This window comes from Diorhabda sublineata, chromosome 2 (assembly GCF_026230105.1).
Source record: "Diorhabda sublineata isolate icDioSubl1.1 chromosome 2, icDioSubl1.1, whole genome shotgun sequence".
Classification (NCBI taxonomy): domain Eukaryota; kingdom Metazoa; phylum Arthropoda; class Insecta; order Coleoptera; family Chrysomelidae; genus Diorhabda; species Diorhabda sublineata.
In genome coordinates this window covers 38,376,317-38,403,021 of record NC_079475.1, presented here as the reverse complement: position 1 = coordinate 38,403,021, position 26,705 = coordinate 38,376,317, and the positions used below count along the sequence as shown (strand labels likewise).

Below are 26,705 nucleotides of genomic sequence, written 5' to 3'. Positions count from 1 at the left end.
ATTGACCTGAGGTAGCTACCAGACAGTGAGGAAGCAGACAGCTAGACTACTGATGGCTGGATGGAGTCTCAAGTCATTCCATAAGGTTCATAACCATACCAGCTACCATTAAACTGGTCTTAAGTCTTCCGGCAGGTCACTATTCGCCAAAATACCACCAAAAGACGGTGCCATAGCAGAGGACGATAAGTGCATATTCTAAGGGCTAGCCATAGAGACACCAGAATGTCCTATCCAAAAAATAGGTTATTTTGGGGGAAATTTGGGGAAAGCCAAAACCACTTTCCAAACAAACCGCATACTTAGATGGTAAGGGTGCTATTTCTTTTCAAAGTTTCCTAGAGACCATGAAGCAAAGAATTGTAGTTGTAGAATAAATATCGTGTACAACACTCAATTCTGCAAACTTGCGTTAAATCTTCCATTTTCAATATTTTTTATGCAATGTACTATAATGAGTTCAATTAGGTGTTTATATGGCTCCGCTATCAGTACCAAGTCAAGCTCTAATTCACGCACCGTCTGCACGAGCAGGTCATGCGCAGCCTCACAATGATTGAGAGATTGAGCTGGAGTATCTTCATGTTCTTTTGCTTGTCATCCCCTGAAGCGCCTCTTGGAATACCGGGCATTTGTGATTGCCGACATTGTGAGCAGCATTCTCTGCGCCTTCGTTCTCGGCGGATTTTTACACCCGGCGATCTTGTGCCCTTCTTGTCCACACCTGATGCAAAGCTTAGAACGATCTACTTTGCTTTTGCATTGAGATCCATTATGCCCAAAGTGCCAGCACTTGAAGCATTGGATCGGTCTCTTCGTTGCTCTAATTCGGCAGTTTACCCAGCCGATCCGGATTTTACCGCTTCCTTCCAGGATCTTCTACGCTGCAGCTGCTGGTAGAGTCACAACAGCAATCTGAGTACATCTGTAGGCTGTGTGTGTGTGTGTGTGTGTGTGTGTGTGTGTGTGTGTGTGTGTGTCTATATCTTTGTTTGTCTGTTTATTTGTTTGTTTGTTTATTTGTTTGTTTGTGTGTTGATTTGTTTACATGGAATTGTCTAATCAGAATTTCATTAGATCAACTAATTTATTTGAAATTTCGCAAACTTTCTCGCATTTGACGACAATAAAAAATTGTTGAAATATTCAATACTATCGTTTGTATTGATTAACATCATTTTTATAAGGAATTATGCATTTTTGGTCATTCTATAATAATAATTTTGAAAAAATCAACAATCAATCTACAATTTTTTTGCCGAATTAATAAAATTAGGATCAAAATAGTAAATTTATTTGACTGTCATCAAAAACCACGGCTAGAAACCAGCAAAAAAATATATGATATCAAAAATATTGTATTTGATGAGACAATGGATGACTTTAGTTAGTTTTTATTGATATAATAAACAGCCCAAATGATATCTCGCATCAAGACTGAGATGTTAAAGTAAAGCCGTAAATGTAGAAAACAAATTAATTTCTTTGTACCCCTTTAATTTGAAAATATCCAATTTGGAATATTGTATAAGAAAGTTAAGGTACATAAAAGGCGAAGGGGTCACCTAACCTTAAAATTTCACAGATATTTTTATCAACAATTCTTCAATGAAATTTTTCACAAAACATCATCATGAATGATCCAACTCTATTTAATTAGTTAAATAACTGCTTAATAACAGTTTTATTATATATTTTTTTAATTATTTCTGTTATAAGGAGTGGTTGTTAAGGGCCGGAACTTAATAAATCATAAATTAAATTAAAAATTGTCGATTTGATGTTCATTTAACTAATATAAATATGAATCATTTAATCACAAACTTCAATTTCAAAAAAGGGATTATGTAGAACCCAAAATTCAAATCCTGTATAGGATAAAATATTCCCTTTTTTAACGTCATTAACTGGAATATTAGATTCTGTTAGATTTTTATTAATTTGATATTAGATCTTATGATTTGGGTATATCGTATGTAATGTTGTCACTGTTGTAATAAATTTTAATAATGTTTATAAATTGCTCATTATTTATACTAAATAACATCGATTATACTTTACAAACAACGCATATACCTAACGTGGTAATGAGGATGCCTCGGCAAATCAGAATATCTCCTAGGGAAGGTGATACTTCCTGAAAGTCTCATGGGATTTCTGATTCTCTGAATGTTGTTAACCATTTTTCTCAAAATAGTCCGAGGATTTTACGTTCAAACAATTAACGCGTCACTTTTTAAAACAATTACACCTCGCAATTAAGTCAAACTGACTAGACCGTACGCGAACATGACCACGATCTAGATAAGATAAAAATAATCGACATTCGCTAGGTATATAAAAGATAAACCTCAAATTACGTTAAACACATTTTACATTATCAACCAATTACTGTAATAATTAATTTGATTTTGACTAGATTAAAATGTTCGTCCATTTCAGTGTTTCAATCTTCACTCAACTGTAGCTGAAAATCATAGACTTTAGTAAGTCATAATCATCGAATTAAATGTGGTACCTAATGTAAAAATCAGCTTAAATGAAACTTATTGTCAGTACTTTGTATATAAGTGATGTAAATAGATGGAAATTATGTGAGTAATTGAGTTAATAAGTCGTCACAATGTATTAGCACTGATTTACATTCTTGAAAGATTGTGTAATATTTGGTTTTTCGTCCAATATGACAACTAGATGCGTTGAAAATTTGTACAACCCGTCTATCGATATTTATGTTGCTAAATGTCCATATTTGAGTTTAATGAATTCAGTCGAAACCAAAAACCAATTCTTCTGATGAATAAACAAGAACAAAATCAGTGTTAAGACAGGGTCCTTCACGTCGAGCTGAATCGATATGTATATGGAAAAGTACTGGGACTAATGTTCTGAAAATTTGCTTGCATGGGTTTTCCGAAATGCTCGTTTCAGCTAAAATAATTTCAGTTTTCTGGTTATACCAGAAATGGACCTAAACTTCGTTATTTTAAACGGAACACTGTGATTTTTGTTAAATTTTTGAAATTTTCGCGGAATTTCAATATAACTTTATATAAGGCATAGTATGTCTGAAGTCCACCATTTTTTAATTATTTCACATTTTCGAAATTTTTGAGCATGTACTAAAAAAATTATATTTCTAATTTTAAGTGAGTCAGATCTAATTTATTTGGGATTTGGACAAATAACACTTACAGCTTTCAAAATCTGTGAAAACTTTGACAAAAATTTATATAGAGTGTGCAGAAAACGGCGCCGAATTTCGCTATCTAAATACTTCGAAAATTTAAGTTTTTCTTTACCATTGGATTGATTCTACGCTTTAAATTAAGGGGACTAGTAAATTCATATTTCTCAAATTAACGTAGAAACTTGAAAAAACTGAAGTTTTTAGAAAGCGAAATTCGGCGCCATTTTCTGAACACCCTATATAAATTTTTGTCAAGGTTTTCACAGATTTTGAAAGCTGTAAGTGTTATTTGTCCAAATCCCAAAAATATTAGACCTGACCCACTTAAACTTAGAAATACAATTTTTTTTAGTAGATTGCTGCATGTTTTCAAAAATTTCGAAAATGTGAAATAATTAAAAAATGGTGGATTTTAGGCATACTATGCCTTATATAAAGTTATATTGAAATTCCGCGTAGATTCCAAAAATTTAATAAAAACCATTGCATTTCGTTTAAAATTGGGTCCACTTCCGGTTATACCGGAAGTTACAGAAAACTGAAATTATTTTGGTTGAAACGAGCATTTCGGAAAACCCATTCAAGCAAATTTTCAGAACACTAGCCGCAGTACTTTCCCGTATACATATCGATTTAACTCGTCGTGAAGGACCCTGTAAATTCCAATCATTTACGAGGAGTTTTTTTTTCAACCTCCGATAGGCTATAAATAAAAAACAACTTCATATAAAACAATAATTTTATTACCAAAAGATTGGTACTTCTCGACATAATCACCGAAGAGATTGAGACATTTGTCATATCTGTGGACAAGCCTTTCAATACCCTCTTCATAGCAAATTTCCGCCAATGAACAGACCTTGAAACTTCTGGAAATACCCTAGACAAAGTACTAATGGCGAATCTGTGGTTTTCTTTAACCATTCTGTCAACTCGTTGAACCAGGTCATCTGAAACGACAGATTTGCGTCTTTGACCCCATCGTTACGGCCATCTTTAAACACACCATCACTCATGAAGTTTTCCCCATACACACGACTCATTCTCCGATGGATTTCTACAGCATTATAACCTTCAGCACAAGCACAAAGCACAAATGGATCGTGGACGCAAAAACCGCGGTGTTCATATGGAAAATGTTTACAATATAACTCTAGACTTAAAGACAAATAATTTCTTTATTTACAAAAAAATCACTTAGCCATAATGAAAAGAATATCAATACCAATTGTGGAATCAATTCTCTATTACAAACCTTCCAGTGGTTCTCCTCCTATCAGCGCTCAAAGGAAATCTCCTAAAACTCCTCCTCTGCGAATTTCTAGCGGAGCTTCTTCTTCTCTTCGCCATAGTCTCCGAATATCTCCTCGAACTATCCGATGCCGAAGCGAAAGAACTTCTCGAATCGCCGCTTGAGTCCATCTCGTGCTCGTGCTCGGGTATCGCATCCGAATCACGTCGAGACATATCCGAAGACCATAAACTCGTTATACTTGTTCGAGAGTCCACGGATCTTTGACCGATGATCCGTGATGACGTCGAAAACGATGAAATGCTGGTAACCGACGGTCGGCTTTCGTTACCGACGTCTATGGAGGAGTCGCGAGAGAATGGCAAATACCTGGTTAATGGTACATTCGATAAGGAAAAATTTACAGATAATCGAATGGCAAATATCATGGAAATGTCATCATGTTAATCATACAAATATTGGTAATGATTTTTGCTTTTAGGAATCTATCTTTACATCCATTCAGGGTCGAAAATTAGCAAGCTTATGGATTGAATTATTTGATACTATTTCGTTTTGCTATTTATTTGCGATTTATTGAAGAATGTACTCCTTTAATTGGAGCATTGTTCTTGGTTTATTCACGTGAACTCTACCTCTAAGAAAACTCCCTAAAAATAAATCAGTAGAAGATAAGTCTGAGCTGCGGGAAGTCGTATGAAATATCTTCTCCATGCCAGATCAATTTATTTAACAACTATATGACATGGTTCGTTATGTTCCTGAACCCGTATTCTACTGTAGTGACCCTAAAATTGATTTAAGCCTCTTCCTTTACAATACTATCATAAACTAATAATATAAAGAAAAACTTAAACTGATTAGACCAAAAGTCAAGGCAATTCTCTTTAGTATAGAATCTAGTTGCAATTTTTACAAACTTTAGTTTCAAATTTCGAAATTATGATGCTCCAAGAGCTTTTAACGATAGGGTATAGATCAGGATCACTTGAGGACCATTTGAAAACATGATTATTCCCAGTGTGGCAGGCTAGGCATCTTTGCTTAGGAAGCCCTCTTCTGGTATTAATGAAAGGCAGAATTGACAGTACCTTCGATGAAAATGATGCGTGAGGATCATGGACAAATTCCAAAAATACCCAGATACTAAACTAACATATTCTTCACTGCAGATAACTGAATTTTACTGATGTTTAATCCAGTTTTCTGTTCTGTTTCACTACGGAATCTAGTTTTTCATTTGTTTCAAACAAAAACTAACGTAAATTCCATTCTTCCAATCCGAAAAAGAAGAAGTATTGTTCTACTATTGTTCAGTGATGGTTTTTAGGTAGTTGAGGTATGTTTCGGGACTTACTAAGACGAAAAATTTTGTAATTCCAAGAAATACGTCACGATTCGTTTCCGTTTTAACCTCGGATAGTTAATTTAAACTAATTAAAAAGCTTTTTACTCGGCATCTACCCGCCGTATTACACGTTGCGTTGGACTAAATGTAGCGAACTTCTTCAGTTAAACACGCCAATGTTTCAGATCTTCGGGATTGTACCTTGGGTCATCGGAGGTTATGGAAAGAACAATCGGAACACTATTATTATTCTCCAACTATCTAATTGACTGTTGTTAGTTTTTTTCTGTCTATTATACACTCAAAATTAATTTTAGCAAGAAAGTTAGGAAAAGAAATCGACGAATATGTGTAGAAACTTTTCCGTAAAGAACAGTTGAACACTAGATTTAGGTCATTCGAGATCTATTTCCATTAATTTACCATTGGATCATGTTTATCAACAGAAAATTTCCAAACAAAAGAAACGCCTTTATTATATTATTAATAAATATTTCCAGTAAACCGATTTTTTTTTTCAAATTTTGTAAGCACTTTAAAGGCGATTCTATTCACATTTATTGAAAAATAAAACTTGTAATCTAACAAACTAAACTTGAAATTAATCAGCTACATTATCGGTGCATACATAAAACAATAGATATGATAATATCCTTCAAATAGTAAAGAAATGTCCTTATAGTTCATAAAATAGTTATTTCTGACTGTTGCCAATAGTTTAATAGATATTGGACACAAGAAATTGTGTTTAGCAACATGTTGTTAACAGAATTGAGTGGCCAAATCAAAACCAGTTGTGCGCTGTAGTTAAACGCACTAATTGCCATTGCTGACTGAACATCAATGGTTTTTGGTTAGCAATTATTTCGGAAAACACCGCTTGCTATTAAACTTGCTTTTAACTCGATCCTTCTCGGAGTGGAAAATTAATAAATGCAAACTAACCTCAGAGATATATAAATGAATCGATTTAAAAAAAAAATGAATATTTCGAATTAATTCAATACTTTTTCAGTTATTCACGAATTTTTTTTACCGAAAATGCAAGTTTTTGAACCTTTTTAAATAATAACTGAAGTATACGAGGATGGGGCCAAAAGTACCTGGACCAACAATGGAAAAACGTTGTGTGACCTCCGAGCCATTTTTTAAAGTCTGGGAACTTAAAATAATCCGAGGGGGTTAAATCTGGCGAATAGGATGCATGAGGTAGCAATTTAAACTTTAATTTTGGCTATAGCTGTTATATTAACAGAATTATGACTCTTCAAAGAAAAATTTCAATTCTTCGAAATGGGCTATAGTGAGAACCAACTTTGGTATAAAATGTGATAACTATAATCAAAGTAAAGGGGTAATATTTAGAGAAAAAAATTGAAACTTCCTAAATTGAATTCTACAATGTGTTCAAGAAGTTTTATTGCTTTTGAAATCATAGATTTAAACTTAAATATGATTTTTCCAGTTCTTAAATCAAGAATTATAAAATAAAGTTCATTTTTTCGAGAAAATATCAATTTTTTTTTATTTTCGTACGATGAATATTAACCCAGATATAGTCATAATTTCTAAGAAGTTTAGGACGCCTATCCACGAATAAAGGGCATAAAAAGTTCAAAAAAATTATAATATTCAGAAATATAAAGGACTATACATCATCGAGCCCCCTAAAGGCTGAAATGAATTTAAAATAAGCGAATCTGAAAGAATTTTTGGCGTCTCGCAAGTGCCAAAAAATTCCATACTTCAATTTAGTTCAATATTTTTATTAGCCCAAAATTTTGACACCAAGTAAGTAACACTATGGCGTTGCATTTTCAATCATCGTTCGTTCACCTTACTTTGAGAAAGTTAGGTTAGGTTGGATGGGGTTATGTTAGGTAAGTTTGGTTAGGTTAGGTTGGGTTATAATTAGTTTGTATTTCATTTAAAACCTCAACCAAATATAAAGTTAACGATCTATGATTACTATGTAGTCAGTACTAATAAACACCCCATATAACCTGAGTTTTGAATTATTTAAAGGGTTTTTTTGCGGCGGAGGGTTTCGCAGCTCCTTCGGGGGGCGCAATTTATACTGGACAATACTGATTTACACTCGACATAACCTCAACAACGACAACAAAATGATTACAATTTTCTATAGAACTTCCTTTGTTTGTCGCCAAAAATCCTTTCAGATACACTTATTTATATATACTACAGCTAATTAACGTTTCCATTACTTCTAAAATTCGGTTAAATAATCTCGTACGAAAGCGTTTTTTTATCACGGCCACAATTTAATCAGTTGCCTTTCGGCCGCTGATCGAATTCGTGTTTTTATATACCAATAATGTAGTTGACTAATTTCCCTTTTAGTTTATTAGACTGTAGTAAACTTGATACCTGATAAGCCTATAAATAGTTCTTACAGATACATTTTTATCAATAATTTAGTTGTGTACAAGGGGGTAGTTAATTTTTCAATTACCTAATTATTATCAATTTTAATTTAATACAACATAAACAATCTTAAAATACGTATAACGAAAAAAATTACAAAGTGGTTCAAGAAATGGGATGTTGTATAGACATTTTTGAAAAAGTAATTGAAAAAATGAGGAAATTATAATTGAAAAACATTCCGAAAAAACGTGACGTTTGGAGGATTGTAGGAGTTACCCTTTTAAGGGGTTCATCCACTGTCAGTTTTGCTTAGACAATTGACACTTGACGTGATTCAGGTTAATTGTTAAGACCAGCGGTTTTCAACGTTTCAAAATAAATGAATGCCTTGAAAAAACCCTTTGCGCAATCTTAGTTATGTAACATCGCATGGAAATTGCCATAATTAACGACTCGGTAACTGAAAACGTTAATAATTTGAACTAAATGGAGGGCCCCCACTCCCCAACTAGTCGTAATTTACTACGAACATCTCTTATTAGGCCCTTGACGACTCCAGCCCTGGGTTTTATTGCAACCAAGCAAGAAAACCTGATTGATAGATCGATCAGTTCAAAACTAAATGATAAATTACAACATACATCACATTTTCATCGTACAATAGACATCCGGAACGTGACGTCACGGCCGACATATTGTTATAGTCCAACAAAGTTTGTGAGGTTCTGTGTGTGTTATTTGAAAACTATTTAATTAATCTTTTGTATAAGATGGTGATGTGTTTTGGGTCAGAAAGTATTTTTTTGTAAAATTTATCGAAGTAAATACGAAACAATCGACAACGCAGTTAAACTTTGTTAGAAAGGTGACTCCTGACCTGCGCTAACAATGGCGGTGTGTGACGTCAATACTCCCGTAGTCTCTTTTAAACTACAGAGGAAACGAATCCTAAATCAGGACCATTAAAAATCTCCTCTCATCATTGGAATAGCAAAACTGACAGTAAATGGGTATAAAATGAAATTTGAAACATTTGATGTTATTTCTAATGAACAGTGCCAATGCTCTAGTAGAAATTTCAGCTTGTACAAAAAAAAACAGTGAATGTTGTATAATCATTATTATAAATAAAAACAACTATTTCATAGGCATATCATTCTGAAATGGTACGAGCAACGACAAAGGTAAATAAACGGTCGTCTTAAAAAAAAAGCGAAAATCAAAAACAAATATTGTATGTTTGTTAGAATACTTTTTTTACAATATTCGTATCATCAAAAATTCCTTATTCTTTTATTTCTTTATTGATCCTTATTACCCAACAGATATCCCTAAAATGAGATGTACTGTAATAAATAATGAATTAACTATAACCTCAACAAAATGTCAAACTAATTATTCTATCAACGAGATATGCTATTTAATTTGGAATGATAACTTTAATTGCATTTAGTTAGTTTCACAAACTTTACTTTGTACGTCATAATGAATAGAATTTGTTTTCAAACAACGTCACTAAAACAACAACTTTAATCTCATTAAATATGCGTTAAACAAAAGTGTACTCAACCAAAGTTATTTTTAAACTGATATTTTGAACGTATAAAACCCCCGCGGTTAGTTAACCAACAATACAGTGATGTAGAAACGGAAGCATAAGTTCCACTCCGAATTAGTTTATACAAAAGCCGAAATCTACAATTTAGTGAATTTGTATTCTTAATTAAATTATTTTTATAAAACAAAAAGTAAATAGTTTACACTTTATAACGATAAAATATATTGCAATCTACTAAAACTCTTAATTTACTAAATTGTGCGGTACATAAAATAAATTGCTTTGATTCAAGTGTTTTAAGAAAATTTTCAGAAATAGAACTTCGTCTAATTACTGTTTCTGTTCTTGACGGTGTATTTATCTCTAATTGACGTAACGAGGGAAATGAAAAAGTCGAGATACAGAAAACTATGATTCGTTATTACATTTAAATTAGTTAAGAAAGAAAGGTTACATTTTAAAAATCTAGTTATTTAGAACGTATTCCCGAATACATCAATCACAAAAGACTTATTTTACCAACAATCTATACACGTTCTTCATCTTAACAATGCTATTATCTAAACGTTGCTTAATATTGGTATGATGACTTGTACTTCGGACTTCTTGTAATTCCTTTAAAAAAATTTTGTTGGTTGTTCAAAATTTCCTTTTCCAAATATTTTAAGTTATACAATAAAAAAAAAATAAAGATGCTATAAGATATGTAGTAAGTGTGGATTCTGTACGTAATTTTGAATAAATTTTAAATTTTTTCCATACAAGATCTATATCAACATTCTTTATAACAACATTTTTGTTTTTAATGTTATGTTGCGTACGCCACTGACAATAAATAAACTCGAATATTTACTCACAGAAGAACCAACACATGTGTCTCTTTTTTGTTAGCCATCGAACTTTATGTTTATCCAAAAAGCTCACAAAGGATTTATTATAAAAGGTTTTTTCCTTGGATACTATGGCATATTCAAATTTATTTCCATTTTTTTTTTTAATAAAACATGCTTCAGAATATTTCGACACACAAATTTTTCTATAGGTTATTAAAAAGTAATTGTGTACGGACTCAATTTTAACAATGAGAGTTGGCAATAGAAAAATATTAATAACCAACCCAAACTTATATGGAATCAACGTGTGTCTGGGATTGAAACGTTATTTAGGGAAAACGTTTTTATATTTTAGTCGACTGTGAATTTGTGAATTTCAACATTAAAAAAATTACTTTATTGATAAACTTGAAAACATATCAATGATTTTGAGGTTAACGATATTTGCTGGGTATGGGAAATATAATATACCAACCTACCAGATAGGCAACACACAATAGTGCTACATCAACATGTGTTTGAGAATCGTGAAAATCCCTTATCATATACAAACTTATCTCTATAAAAGACAGGGTTGTTTGTATTGTATATTTTTATCAAAGTTCTTTTATAAATAAAATTAGGTAAAATATATTCTAACAAACATTTTGTAAGTGTCGATATGAACAAAAACTTCAGCAATACGATTCATAAAATAATTCCTGTTGATCATAATGTTACATTCTTGAAAATCCATCTAAAAAACCGTCAATATTCATTACAGAAATATTTGATAGTGAAAAAATATGTAGAAAGAACAGGTTGTCACATTTTATTGAACAAAAACTTAACTTGACCTTGAAAACATAATTTGTTATCTAAGATTGTCTTTTATTGTATATTTTACAGAAATTCGTAGTTTTTAAACTTTACTATGAGAATATAAATCTATAAACACAATTAATCTATCTTCTCAAGTTTTTTGAATACCTTATAAATGTTCTATTTCATTTAATATCACCAACGTTAAAGACTTGTAGTACCCGGTGAATAAGCAAAATGGGCGGTTTGACTTTTCAACAAAGTTTAATTTTAATCAAACCTCTTTCCATACCATAACGTCTTGTTGGTATTAAACTAAGTATTATTTAGTCTCAACAAATTTTCAAGGATTTTGAAACACTAATTCTATGAAATGAATATTACAATTATAACCTCAAAATGTGGATTATTGTATATACTATCTATTTGTTATACGAGGTGTGCTTAAAAAATAGAATGGATTATTTTATTGAAAACACATTAACATAAAGTTTAAATTATTCTATTACTAGTTTATAAATTTATTTAGTATTAAATTTTAGTCTAAAAACTTCAAATTGTATGGTGAAGTTTTTGTTTACAGATCGACACCCCTCGTGGTGGAGATTATAACTATAACCCGTTTATTTACTGAGCTTTTATCCATTATTATCAATATCTGAAAATAGATAACACCAAAGTACTGCAATCTACAATCAAATAACAATTCTCGATTATATAACCTCAATTATAGAATTCGAGAATTGCTTCTGATAGCAGACTGCACCGAAAAACCGAGTTGTTTATAATGGTAAGTTGCCCAGCTGGTCATGAATTGTACCTCGACCGGTAATTATCCGAAGATATCCTTCGGGATGACATTTCGCTAACGAATTCCGGTTCTGGAGAGGGCGAACACGTGGGATCCGGACTCGGCGTAGGAGTTGGATCCTCTATGGGGGTAGTGCTGGATTGTTGTGGTGATTGCGACGACGTCTGAGTAGATTTCTTCAAACCGCGTATCAGGGACCATAACAAAAATAATAATGTCAGCATTATATAATCAGAGAACTTCCATATTTATTTTTCACTAAACGCTCAGTGCTGACATTGGTTTGTTATCTAGAAGTTATTGCAAAAGAATGTAGATCAGTGTAGAAGAAGTTAATTCAATTCAGTTCCATGCAAAAAGAAGTTATTGGAATTTAATAAGAATAATGCATCTGTTGTAATTTAATAGTAACTGTGATATCAAATACTTGAAGAGTTTCTGCGGTGAAAAAGTTTATCTAGATTTTCGGCGAAACTACAAAACCTATGGAAAAACGTCGAACAGCAAAGTTGTAAGTAATAAAAAGATCTACAATTTTTGTATTCACACTTTTTTCACATAACCTTAAAATTTATGTGAAAAATTGAAATAACCAAATTTTTATTCCAAAAAAAACATGTTTTTTCACTAAATTCGGTGAAAACTTACCTTTTTATGTCCCAAATACACTGTAATTTATTTGTTTTTTCAATTCAATATCGAAAAAAGCACCCTAATTTTCGATCGACAATTTTCCCTCCAAATATCAGCTTTTTTCAAAAATTCAGTTAGTTTTGTGTTAGTTGGAATCTCTCTTTCTGTCGGTGTAAAAATACTTACCATCAACATGGTAAATTATCTCGAAAAAGGCAAAAAAACTCGCATGTAAATTTTTTAATCAACATTATCAATTATCATTTACATTTATCAATTAAACATGGAATCGCGTTTTTTGTGTAATTAGAGTGAAAAATTTTAATAACTTAGTAAGTTTCCACCAAATTTCATGAAAAAATTCTTTTTGTAAACGATGAAAATAAAAAAAAAACAGACACTTCGTTTATTAAACTTTTCACATAAATTTTGAGGTTATGTAAAAAAAGTGTGAATACAAAAGTTGTAGATCTTTTTATTACCTACAACTTTGCCATGTAAATTTTTTCCATAGTTTCACAGAAAATCGAGATAAACTATGTTTCTTATAGTCTACTTCTTTTCCGATGAGTTTACTTTTTTTGGTTTTAAAAATTATCTTCCCTGGTCTATAAGTTGTAATGAAAAGATTTAAGGTAAGTTTCTAGGCGAACAATTATTTTTTAGCCAATTAGTATAAATTTCTTTTCCGTAGTTTGGTAATTCCAAACAGTTCCGAGGAATATCACGGAAATGTTACCAATAGGTGTTGAATTTTCAACGATTGGATCTGAATTAAATCTGATATACTTTTTGAAAAGATAAATTATATACATCCAAGTATCTAATGCAATCAACTGATTTTATTTCACAATAACCTTGTGGATTCTAGCGCAATAAGTTGAAATCGTAGTAACTAATCTGAATCAGATCTGATGTTGCGAATAAATAGTTAGTAAGTTATTGGTACCAATAGTGTGACTAATTGGTAAAATTTTTAATTTGATTATCAATTTCAAATATTTGACAGAAAGTTATAAACCATCCTCAAAGAAAGGAGACGTATCTCTATCTATTCGTAACTGTTCTAAAAATATCAACCAGCTCATGCGTTAGAGTAAGATTGAATGAATTATTTAGAAACCTTTGTTTTCTTAATCAAAAAAGATTCGATCGACCTAAAAACGATAAACAGTTCTGGAGATTTAGTCCAGTTATATAAGACTTGTAAAACTGTCTCGTGTTAAGTACTCGAAGGTCAAAAAGCGAAAAATAAACGGTTTCTATTGATGTTAGAACCTAATATAAACATTAAACACCACACAATTTATAACAATTTTAAACACTAACATTAAAACCGCACAGTGCCTAACCGCAAGACCAGCCTTTTACCTCTTTACCGCATTTTTGCCTTTTTTTTATTGATTTTTTGGCTGATTTATTTGTTGATCGTTTCGACAGTCAGACTGGCGAACGTTCAGTTGATGACAATGAATTAATATTGCAATTCAAATACGAGGGCTGTTTATTTTCACCCTCCGATAGTCCGCATAGACACAACGTGGGCAGAAGAAAACGCGCATGCGTTGTAGACGAATGCGAAGCTCTCGTACTACACACTCCGGCATTGTTGACATTCAAGCGTCAGTCGGCGTTGTGCTACAGCCACGTAAACACCTCCGCCATTATTTATGCTTCCGCCAAGTGTGAATTGCGAAGTGTGATTCGTTTTCTACAGGCTGAAGGCCATAATGCCGCAGAAATCCATCGGAGAATGAGTCGTGTGTATGGAGAAAACTTCTCAGTCGGCGTTGTGCTACAGCCACGTAAGTGTGATTCGTTTCCTACAAGCAGAAGGCAATAGTGCTGCAGAAATCCATCAGTGAGTCGTGAGTATGGGGAAAACTTCATGAGTGATGGTGTTGTGCGTGAATGGCGTCGAAAGTTCAAAGATTGCCTTAATGATGAGGGGATCAAGGACGCAAATCTGTTGTTTTACATCACCTGGTTCAACCGCAGATTCACCATTAGTACTTTGTCTACGGAATTTCCAGAAATTTCAAGGTCTGTTCATTGGCGGAAACTTTCTTTGAAAAGTTACCCCAAATGTACCAATCTTTTGGTAATAAAATTATTGTTTCATATGAGGTAGGACTCATTTTCATCATCGTCGGAGGATAAAAGGCGCCTGTCGGTGTTTCAGCAGCTATGGGAAAAACGAGGTCACTATCCCCATTTGTCGTTCCGTTCAATCCATTTCCTTATGTTTTCGACTATATCTTTTGCCTATTTCCATGTTAAATTTTCTCTCTATTTTCTTTTGTCTGTTACATTATAATTTAATGTTTGTCCGGTTATGTTTGTTGTTGGTTTGACCTACCCATCCCCGTTCGTAATCGTTATGTATATAACTACTAAGCATCTGCTGATTAATGATTGGATCTTACGGAACTTCGGCCATATTCAACAAAAAAATATTTCACATTGAACTGAAACAGACTTACTTTTGTTATAATGGAAATATTGTTTGTTGAAGACCATATTTTATACGGGAATATTTAAGACTATTCTTCTAAATAATTGGCGTTTTCTCTTTCGGTTTTACTGTTTCAATATCTTTGTCTTTCAAAGTTCATGCTCAGTCCAATCTTTTATCCTCTGTTTTGTTTCGATGGGACAATTTTCCACAATTACTTCATTTATCGTGTTAAATGTTCTTTCAAAATCCATAAAATTTAACCAGATATCTGTTTGTTTGGCTCTTTTGTTGTCTTATTTCATTTTTTTACTATATTTTTTTATATTTACCCTTCAATATCTTTTTATATGTACTAAATTCGTCTAAAGTTACTTTCAATCAAAAACAGTTTTAAAAAGAAATATAAATAGCTACGTTTGACATGGGAAGTTATTTTGTACTGACTAATTTCCATTTTAGTTTGTTAATATCTCATAACACCCAACTAATTTACAATTTTGTTCTATATCGAACTACAAGATTAACATAAAAGTGTGTATCATATTCTAATAATCCAATAATGAAGACTATTGGGTGGTTTTTTTATAAGATTTCCACCACCAAATTATATATTTTTGGTATATTTCATTAAAATATACCCTGAATTATCAAAAGAAGGATGAATATTATATAAAAATTGTTCACAAAAACAATAAATAACAATTTAGCCCAGCTGGTGACTAACTAACACATAAACGCTTCAAATCAGTTGATTGCATCGCGTTCTTTTGCAATAAAATCGCAGACGGGGGTGGCTACACTACCGATATTTAGTAATGTTTCTATTTTATTTGACACACACGATAGCATAACTACTCATATTTTTTCATTAGTCACATTCTGTGCGAGTGTAAGTGCGTTCACATGGTGTACGTTTCCATTCAACAATGTAGGTGGTTGAAAATATCCATCGGGGTGGAATATTGTACGGTTACCATCGAAACACTTCGTTTTATTTGTTAAACAATATCCTCATTTGAATTTCGCACACTTTTTAATACACTTTTATTAGAATTCGTGCAGATTTCGACATTTTTTAATTATTGTCAACGTACTACAACTGAGAAGGATCTAAAATTTATTGTCTATCAGTTATATTACATTTAATACCTTTTTATATGTTCAAGTTTAGATTAAATTATTGTTCCCAATATTCCATATTTATAATTAACTTTTACTTTACGAGGGTTGTTTGAAATGTGTCCGATCTCACTTTGAATCAACAGCGTTATTGAATTTTTTCAAAATAATTTCAACTTTACATACTTTTACCGTTTGTAATATCTATTAATATACAGGACGATTTGTAAAATTGACCATACATTTTAATTAGTTATAGTTTTTAAACCATATATGTAATAGGTACTCCTAAATGGACAGTTGGTAAATTGGTAAAAACGTCCCTACGTTATGGTGTCGACAAGATTCATTTTCTCCCTCGTTCGAGACACTTTATCTGTTCTGCGCATGCTTGAGAATGCGCAGAACCGAGCTGGAGCCTCGGAAGATAGAGAAATCGTTGCCAATCTGTCTTTCTTAGTCGGAACAGCTTTCACTTTCCATATAGACGTATTACATATATGGTTTACATAGGTATCAAGCGTTCGACTGGAATTAGCTAAACCTAGAAATTCCAGGACCGGCTTTGGAGAAATCAATTTAGGGATTCGTATTGGATAATGAAATTTGAACCAAAAATATCACAACCATGTAATGTTAGAGCTGCCGCTAGAGAATGTCATACGAACTTTGGATCGGTTGGCACTTTTCCTGGTGGAAACAGAACGACGTGTGGATGAAGCGCAGGAAGATGACAATACAATACAATGCAATAAGTACTAGACAAGTAACTTAATATTACTCAATCAAAACTAAGTAGAGTCTGTACCCATATCATAATCTAATAGTTCGGCGACTATATCCTGGAGATGGAATCCAGAGATTGAAAATCCCCATGCCATTTGAGAATATCGTTCCCAGTTAACGTGTGGATTTGTGTTATAAATTAGTAGGTCCTCAGTTTTTGATGGTTAGGTCTGATTAGGTTAGGTAGGTTTTCACTGGTTGTAAACACCATAACCAATTAAAATTATAGTAAATTCCACAAATGAATGTTGACATTTTTTAGTAGTCCCATGATATCCTCCCTAAGGGATTTTACATATTGTAGAAGTACGTAAAGTTCCTCAAGACCCCATGTTGTATAATTAGAAAGAAATGAAGTCGGTGGGGTCATATGGAAAATTCTGGATTAGCTAGAGATTTATGGCGGATGAAATCCAATGGAAAGAGGAAAAATATGTGTCTAAAAATAACATGAAATACAAGTATGGCGAGGTTCTTTGGCAAAAGTAAAATATCACGGTCGTAGGCTACAATAATAACAAAGATTAGAAAGGACTGGAAAATATATGTATATGAATAGGATCAGAAACAGGAAAACACCCTACACCCGAAACAGTAGTACGATTAGGTTTATATATATATATATATATATATACAACTTTTTGTTATCTAAGCACGTATTAGACTTAACAATATCACTTGAATACTATGCGTGCTTCGATAACCAATTTTTCATTTTCCGAGAACGAAATGTTATATAATTGTGAAATAAAGTGAAAAAATTATTAACAATATTATGTCTCAAACATAAAAAAAAAACTAATTTCAATAGCATTTATGTACCTTTTCATTTTTTAATGACCCCCTCCGTTTAGTTAATTGAATTGCCTAATAGCGCTTTTTATATCAATAAATAAATAGAAATTATAGTTTTATAGGTTTTTTTTACGATTCTGAATGTCCGATGCTTTTTATTCTATTCTATTTTGAAGTATAAAACATCAATCATTCGGACACTACCTAGCGTAATTAATCGGAAAATTAATTATTTGTAGTATCCACTATCCATAAATTTCAATTGCAAAATCATTTATCTTGTTGTGTGTATTTAGAATGACACCTACACTCAGGTCAGACCACTCGCACATCTTTTATATCCCCCGTATATGCCTTTTTAACATCGAACCGTGACGTTACTGCACGTAACTATTTGATCATGCGCGATATAAAAAATGCGAGTTTTAAGTTCAAGTACTGTACTAGTTCGAAACGAGCTAATATATCAGATCTATATATGCACCGCTTATAAACTTTAGATCACTAAGTAACGATGCCGAAAACGTCAATCAACGAGAGTTGACACATGACGGATGGATCATAGACAACACAGAACATAGATGGCATAGAGCACATCAAATATGACGAATTGCGTCAATTCCGTTGACATTTACATCCAAAATGGTGGATAGCAAGCAAATTAGTAAGTTATACTACGAGGGTTGTCTGAAAACTTTCCGACCTCAATAAGAGGCTAACTTTATATGAAAAGATAGCATTTGTCATATATACGACGGTTAAGCGGTTCAAGATCGCAAAATTACAAAATTTGCAAGAGCATTTCAGTTTTGATTGCTTCGCTTGCAAAATTAAAACATCCAAAAGACTAAAAGGCTTGGATACTTGGAAAGACTAGGGGAAACAAGAAATGATTGATATAAATCTGACAGGAGCACAAAAAAAGACCCAAAAGAAGATAGGATGGAAGAAAATTATTACCACGATGTGGGACTAGACACAAAGCGGGTTAAGTTTTGAATTTTGAACAAAAAGCTATTGGATATCACTTACTTACTAAACATGCAAGTTTAGTTAAAATAAAGAACTTCATTGGTACAATAAACATTCGTCTTTGTAAAACCAGGAATTGGTTCCAAAACTCACTGTATACCTCTCAATGTCAACAAAATCTCAAGAATGTTGAAGCCTATATACCAGACACAGTTTACATAACCACTACACTGTTCTAAGGACGTTTCTATAACTAATTTAACGTCTGCAGATACTGAAAGTTGGTTACTGAATTTTATACCAAAATTTGTGACTGACCAACTGTGGATATGGATGACAAGTTCAAGAAACAAAGCTGACATCAGTCATTTGAGAAACAACACTTTTAAATATCAAAATAAAAATAATAGAATTTTATTTTTGTAGAAACAGCTTAACAAACCCTTTTATAAACATACGAGGCATATTTTTTAAGTAAGTACCGTTTCGCGATTCCGCCGCCGCAACCCCAAGGTCGGCGTTCCGCACAACTCTTGTCTACGCTCTGCCGCCATTACAATCTGAATCTTCATTGTGCACTTTGTTTATTGAGTGTTTAAGATGCCTCCGACAATGGTGAGTCCCGCCGATTTTGAAGTACGGGCTGTTATACGATTTCTTTCTAAAAGCGTAAAACCGATCGATATATCGTGAGATCTGTCAAGTTTACGGACAAAACATTATGAGTGATGGAATGGTAAGGAAATTGGTGAGAGCATTTAAAGATAGCCGCACAAATGTGCATGATGAAGAACGGAGTGGGCGTCGTCGTCCTTCGGTCGTTAATGAAGATTTGGTGCAGAAAGTGGACGAAAAAGTGAGAGAAAACAGACGCTTTACAAATTCATCATTGTGCCACTATTTTCCTCAATATTCAATATTGAGTTCACCTTGGGTTCCACGTTTAGGCAGTGCATTGACATTCCTTGAGCGGTACCGCGATGAAGGTGAAGATTTTTTAGACCAAATTGTTACTGGTGACGAAACATGGGTGGCCTACGTCACCACCAGAATCGAAACAACAATCCATGGAATGGTTTTTTTGGGATAGAAAAGGAGTATTGCTATAGTGGAGTTTCGATCTCGTAATGAGACAATCAATGCAGCGTCTTATTGTGAGACATTGAACAATCTGTGTAGTGCAATCCAGAACAAAAGACGTGGCAAGATGAGTAATGGTATCGTTTTGATGCATGTGGCTAATCGGACCAAAGATCTCATCAAATCTTTTCTCTAGATCATCCTCCCTAGAGCCCTGATCTGGCGCCCAGTGACTACCATTTGTCCCTGCACTTGAAGAAACAAACACCTGGGCGGTCAGCGTCTTCAAGACGATAACGAAATCAAAACAGTTGTGATATACGGTGGTTAACAAGTCAGGCGGTAGAATTTTACGAGGAGGGTATTCAAAAACTGGTGCCACGTTGCGACAAGTGCCTCAATATTCACGGAAATTATGCAGAAAAATAAAATTAATGCGATATCTTTGCGATACTTCTTTTTTTAATTCAAAAACGGTACTTACTTAAAAAAAATATGCCTCGTATATAAAAGAAAGATATGATATTTTATCGTAGACCAGCTGGATTTTTTTGGATTTCCCGAAAGTTTACTTTTTTGGATTCGTTTCTCAAAGTAATGATTTAACTGAATACGCGTATTTAATGAAATGTATACTCACCAATATGAAAATCGAATTTTGGTTCAAAGTAACGTTTTTTTTTTTAATTTCAAATATGAGCTATTATCAAAAATACCTATCGATAAATCTCAGATCCTTCATCAGTCAACAATTAACATAAACAATACGGATAAATTGGTCGAAATTTGGTCGAAATTTGAAATCTATTCTAAATTCCCTTTTTGGCACCCTGGACATAAGGACGTTGAAAATATTTATTATATTGAAAACCGCACTTTCATATTTAAAAAATTAAATTAAACTTCTAATCATTATTATTATTAATGAAAAACCGATCACCGAATGCCACTATAAACATGCTCAAATTTTTCACTAAACACAACGCGATTTTTTGTATTTTCCGCTTGATGAACTTTCTCTATTAAGTGACGTTTTCTTGCAACATTAAAAATTCATCGGAATTCTTCAAAATGAATAAGAGCGTGCGATAGAGAAATTCAGTGCGTGCCATATCGAGGCAGCCATGACTACGGTATGTAATTGCGCGCGCAACACTTTTCAACCCTCTTTTCCTTTGCGCGCCCTGCTACAATCTAAAGATGGGGCATTATTTTCGGAACGGTTAGCGACGCGTATTCGTTAAAAAGAAAATTTCGTATCGTTACGTAGGAGAAAAAAGCGCGAATGTATAACAACGAAAAGACTAATTGTAGCAATGTTTCCAATGTTCACTTTGTTAGGTCTGGTGATCTTGGTGGCCAAACAAATCTACCTGTCAGGGTATGTTTGTCTTTTAAAAGAAGTGGCAGAATATAATTTCTCTATTAACTGTCTCATTTGAACGAAAATGTCCGAAATTATTTGACCGCACCCGGAGTCACACATTTACAGACCAATGACCCCGATGGCGGATCGTTGGCATCCAACAGGTATCGTTAGATTTGTTACATGGTTTGTTTTGTTTTAATTCTCGTTGTTAGTAATACTAACCTTACATTTAGATAACGCCATCTAGCGGCAATAATAACATTATCAAGTGGAAGAACTTTCCATTCAGAATAAATTTTTTGGTTTACAAAGTTTAGTTTACACAATTCTTAAGATATCTCGGGAAAGAAAAAACATTTGGTTCACTTTTAAAAAATCTACTTAAACTTTTATGATTTATGAAACAACGCCCTGTAGCGCCGACATTATTAACTAAATTGTTTAGAATTTATATATTATCTATTGCTTGATAAAATATGTTTCAAACAATATTAAGTTTATGAAAATCGGATAAGCAGAACCGGACTTACAGGCATTTTTTCATAACGGAATTCCCACTCTCCCCCATCTCTTATTTGAAAAGATATACTAAATCTTGTTGAAAGAAAAATGCGCACAATTTGTTGAAGACTATAAAGAGTGTCACTTAATCGGGTAAATTTCACAAAATTTACTTCAGTTTTTCACTTCTATATTTTCAAATAGGTCCTGTTGTACTGGATCTAAACTTCCTCAGGCTGCGTTTGTTAAAATTTTTCCCTTGATCTGTAATATAATCCGCTCCCGAGTGGGAACCGGGTACACTTTATAGAACTACAAACTAGTTTTAACTAGTTGCGACAGGTTTATATTGAAGCGAAGAAATTTTTCACATATTAAAACCGGCAGATAATACAAATGATGGTCTACAAGTGCAGTTTTCCAGTTCTATACAAGATTGGTCCCAGAAGTACCAGTTCCCACAAAGAAAACACAAAAATTTTGGAAAAAAATCACCTTTTAGCTCCATACACTTTTTCCAGCGATGTTCAATAAGTTCGATACCATTTTTATAATAAGAATCGTCCATCCATTAACTGTCGACATCGCCTGTTCTTTGTTGGGAGAATATTTGACCACCGAGCAATTTTTTCATGTCTGGGAACAGAAAATATTCCGATGGGGCCGAATCTGGACAATAGGGTGCATGATATAGCAATTAAAACTTTAATTCATTAATTTTGACCATTGCAATGACAGATGAATGAGCTGGTGCATTGTCTTGATGAAACCACACTTTCTTCTTAGCTAAATGCGGTCGTTTTCGGTTGATTTCTTCGCTAAAGTTTTGCAATAAGTTCGCATAATACTCAATGGAAATTATTCCACGCGCATCCCAAACAAACCGACGCCATAACCTTGCCTTTAGGTGGAACGGTTTTTGCTTTCTTTGGAGCCGTTTCTCCCTTTTCAGTCCATCGTTTTGAATGTTTTTTTGTTTTGGATGGGAAGTGATGGATCCACGTTTCATCTATGGTTATGAGACGGTGCAAAAAATTTACTTTTGATAACGAATGCCTCTAGATCTGATTTTGATGGGATTCTACGAGTACAACCAAACTGTTATTCAACCTATTCACTTGAAATGTCGTAAACTTTCTCGCTTTTATTGTCAATATATTTTCCTAATCGGTAGATGTAATGATAAAAGCAGGATAAATGCAGGATTTCTCGAATTAAGTAGATTAAAAGACAATTTCTTTCCTTCCACGTCAATTCAGTTTTCCAAATGTCTTGCCAGGTAGCTCCAGCGCGATTTCCCTCTCTATGTAGTTTCTAAAATCTTTTTTCGATCATTTCTCGTAGTATATGAAGTATTTGGAACTTATGAATATAATATTTTGCCGTCATATTTTCATTTTTTATTTAGTTTTACGTATATGGTTGCGAGACGTGTCTTTCACTTTTATTCCTTAAGTGAGTTCATCTCACCTCTATCTGTCAGTAGCGGAAAGCTTTAGGAAAATCGAAATGTTGATAATGCCTCCCGCGTTCGAAACGTAGTGACATACTGTGATATCAACAGAGGTCTCGTCATTCTGTTCTTGCTCTTATTCCTACGGGAATTGAAAAATCAATTAATTGCTTGTTTTTCGAAAGGTGATGATGATGATGATGACAAGATGAAAATTGGAGAATTGATTTGAGTTGGAACGATACGGAACGTTCCTGCACTTATGGGAAATGAAGTGTTGACGAATAGGGGAAAGTTGGACAACGATATTAAACATTCAAACAGTAGACTTTTAGTATCCTAACTATATTTGGAATACACTGTATTCAATCCACCAAATATAACTGAATGTCCTTTTTTATAGTTATGCCCACCCCATAATCCATTCATTAAACTTCAAAATAATACACTTTAACAAATTATCTCTTTCGTATTGTCCCACGAAGGTCCAAACTTCACTTTATAAATGTTTACATTTTGTCGATGTGTGTGACAAGTTAAAACTTGCAAGTATCCGCTGTTTTGGTTTAATCTTGAAGTTTTTATTCGGTTTTACGATTGTAGTTTAATCCCAGTCAGCCCTGTGAGACGTAAGAATGTGCTGTGATTTATACTTTTTGAAACAAGACATCGTTTCGTCTACGAATTGTTATTAAAAACTCAGAAACTATAGATTCTTCATATAGAGTCTGGTCTACAACATGTTAAAATATGCATCCAGCATATTTCGTTCATGGGGGCCTCGGAAAACCAAAGCACTAAAGATAAACGTATTTGTATTGATTAGTAAACGTGATCGACTACTCTCAGGAACAGAGGTAGTAGCTCAGATCAATGCATCTAGGAATCTGCCTTTGAGTACTTCTACAAACTGAATTTTTTGGAAGGCCGACAGTGCAGAAGTCAAAATAAAATTAAGAAGTTGCCGTGGATTGAGGAAGTCGAGGGTTTTGGGTCTAAGAGTGTTTTAGAGCAGATCAATGGAAGAACGGAAGCTTGGTGCTGTTTTGGAGAAACGGCGACTGGAGATCTAGCAAAAATTTTGTACAAAATGTTAACAACAGACCAACTGCTAACTGTTAATTTGTATTTTATTCTGTTTTTTCTTCGATTTAATGTAGACTTTTGGAATCAGTGGGGTTTTGCAAATAAAAATAATTAAATGTATTTTTGAAAAAGCTCAGTGGTAACAGTTTGGTTTCAAAACCAAGAGTGAACTGTTTTTTTTGCGTGATATTTCAATTTTATATCCCAATATAATTTTTATTATCGTGCGAAAGAGTTTTAAAAATTGAGATTTGATGATTTCAAAATTTATATTTGTGATAGTGCACTTGGAACCTTGGAAAGATTGTGCAAACTATAAGACTTGCATATCTGCTTGAGTATTTCATGGAGATGGCGTCTATAAAATAGGCAAAAGGTCTTTTTAGTGAGGAAACATGTACATTTATTTGGGATTACAGAAGCAGATAGAAGGCGAAATTACGTATTCAAATACAAAACTAAATAAAAATAAATACATTATTTAGATTATTCAAATCTATGTATTTTATACGACAATAAACTTGCTTATTTGTAAGGAAAGTTAAGCTTAATTTCGTTGTAATACAAGAAACGCGTGTGTTGAAGATTTGTATTTAATTATTTCATTATAATTATTTGTCGTGTCAGAGTTCAAAAGTACAACAAACGTTACCACTAATTAGGTGTATTATTTGAAGGACATCCTATATAAATATAGTGATTATTCAATTTTCCTGCCTCATCTCTACATTAAATACTGTTCAATACTTTATAAATTATTTTACTGGAAATTTACTACGTAGCAACCAATCAATAAATCATAATATAAATAAAATGACATGTTTGAGTCTTAGTTTATGAAAATTTTATATTAGGCAAAGCTCTTGGGAAATGAATACTGTCAGATTGGAAAATATATTTTTCGTTTTGATTCCAAATAAAAAGTTGAGGTAAATATAATATTCCTCATTTGCTCTATCTATCATATTCATAACAAATAAGAAAGCTGATTAGTGTTTGACAAAAGTACCAGGATATATTGAAAAATTCTTAGTCTACTATAGAACCAAACAAAATTTCAATGTCAAAATATTTTCTACTCCTCTTAATTGGATACATTTATTACAATGAACCTGCAACGTCTTTTAGAAAAAAGTTTCTTCTTGATCTGCAAACCAGACCTCCACAGCTTTTATTATCTCCTGGTTGGGAGAAAATTTACGAGCTTTTAAACTTTTTTTTTCAGTTGAGGAAACAGATGATAGTCTGGTGGAGCCAAATTTGGTGAATAAGGGGGGTGTTCTAGTAATTCAAATCCTAAATCACGAATTTTTTGCATGGCAACATGATTTGTGGTGTCTTTATTATTGTTAGTTTCCTACATATTGAACAATTTCTTTGTAATTTCCTTCTTGACTTGGCCTTATAATGTACAATAATAGTCACTGCTGAAGAAGTTCTTAGTCTACTATAGAACCAAACAAAATTTCAATGTCAAAACATTTTATAACTCAACATATTCTTCTCTAAATTGGATACATTTATTACATCGAACCTGCAACGTCTCTAGACCTTTAAAAAAAATGTTTCTTCTTGCTCTGCAAACCAGACTTCCACAGCTTTTATTACCTCCTCGTTGGAAGAAAATTTACGACCTTTTTTCAGTTGAGGAAAGAGATTATACTCGGACGGAGCCAAATCTGGTGAATAAGGGGGGTGTTCTAGTAATTTAAACCCTAAATCACGAATTTTTTGCATGGCAACATGATTTGTGTACAGGGGCGTTGTTCTGCAATAACACAACACCTTTGGATAGTTTTCCGCGTCTTTCCTCTTTAATTTTTTCCCGTAGAGTGATCAGTGAAGTAGAATAGTAATATCCAGTTATTGTTCTACCCTTATCCAAAAAATCAATCTAATTACTCCCTGGCAATCCAAAAAAACTGAAGCAAGAACTTTTCCAGCAGATTTTTGGACACGAATCTTCTTAGGGCTTGGAGAACCAGAGTGTCGCCATTCCATCGATTGTTGCTTTGTTTCTGGATTGTAGAAATGTACCCAAGTCTCATCCATAGTAACAATTCGGTTTGAGAAGTCTACATCGTTTTCAAATCGAGCACAGATCGAAGGCGATGCTTCTACCTTTGCACACTTTTGGTCAACATTCAAACATTTGGGGATCCATTTTGCAGCAATTTTTCTCATATCCAAATTAACGTGAACTATATGATGAACGCGTTCGTATGAAATATTCAGTGCTTCAGATAAAATCATGTCACAAACTGCATCGATA

General features: G+C 33.1%; 1 protein-coding gene across 26 annotated transcripts in view; it reads right to left on the bottom strand.

The window, feature by feature from the left end:
* The window catches only part of LOC130440507 (cAMP-specific 3',5'-cyclic phosphodiesterase), a 266,092-nt gene that overhangs the window by 71,308 nt on the left and 168,079 nt on the right, over positions 1-26,705 (bottom strand). The window contains exons 1-4 of one of the 26 annotated variants that reach the window (XM_056773700.1): positions 20,665-22,765; positions 16,076-16,371; positions 12,191-12,471; positions 4,446-4,811 (exon numbers count right to left, since the gene is read on the bottom strand). The exons of 23 other annotated variants lie outside the window; for them this stretch is intronic. In XM_056773700.1, coding sequence (XP_056629678.1) covers positions 4,446-4,811; positions 12,191-12,405 — 581 coding nt within the window. In that variant the 5' untranslated portion in view covers positions 12,406-12,471; positions 16,076-16,371; positions 20,665-22,765. Of the gene's footprint in view, positions 1-4,445; positions 4,812-12,190; positions 12,608-16,075; positions 16,383-20,664; positions 22,766-26,705 lie in introns of those variants that run through there. 2 more of the 26 variants (XM_056773701.1, XM_056773702.1) reach the window with 2 other exon arrangements.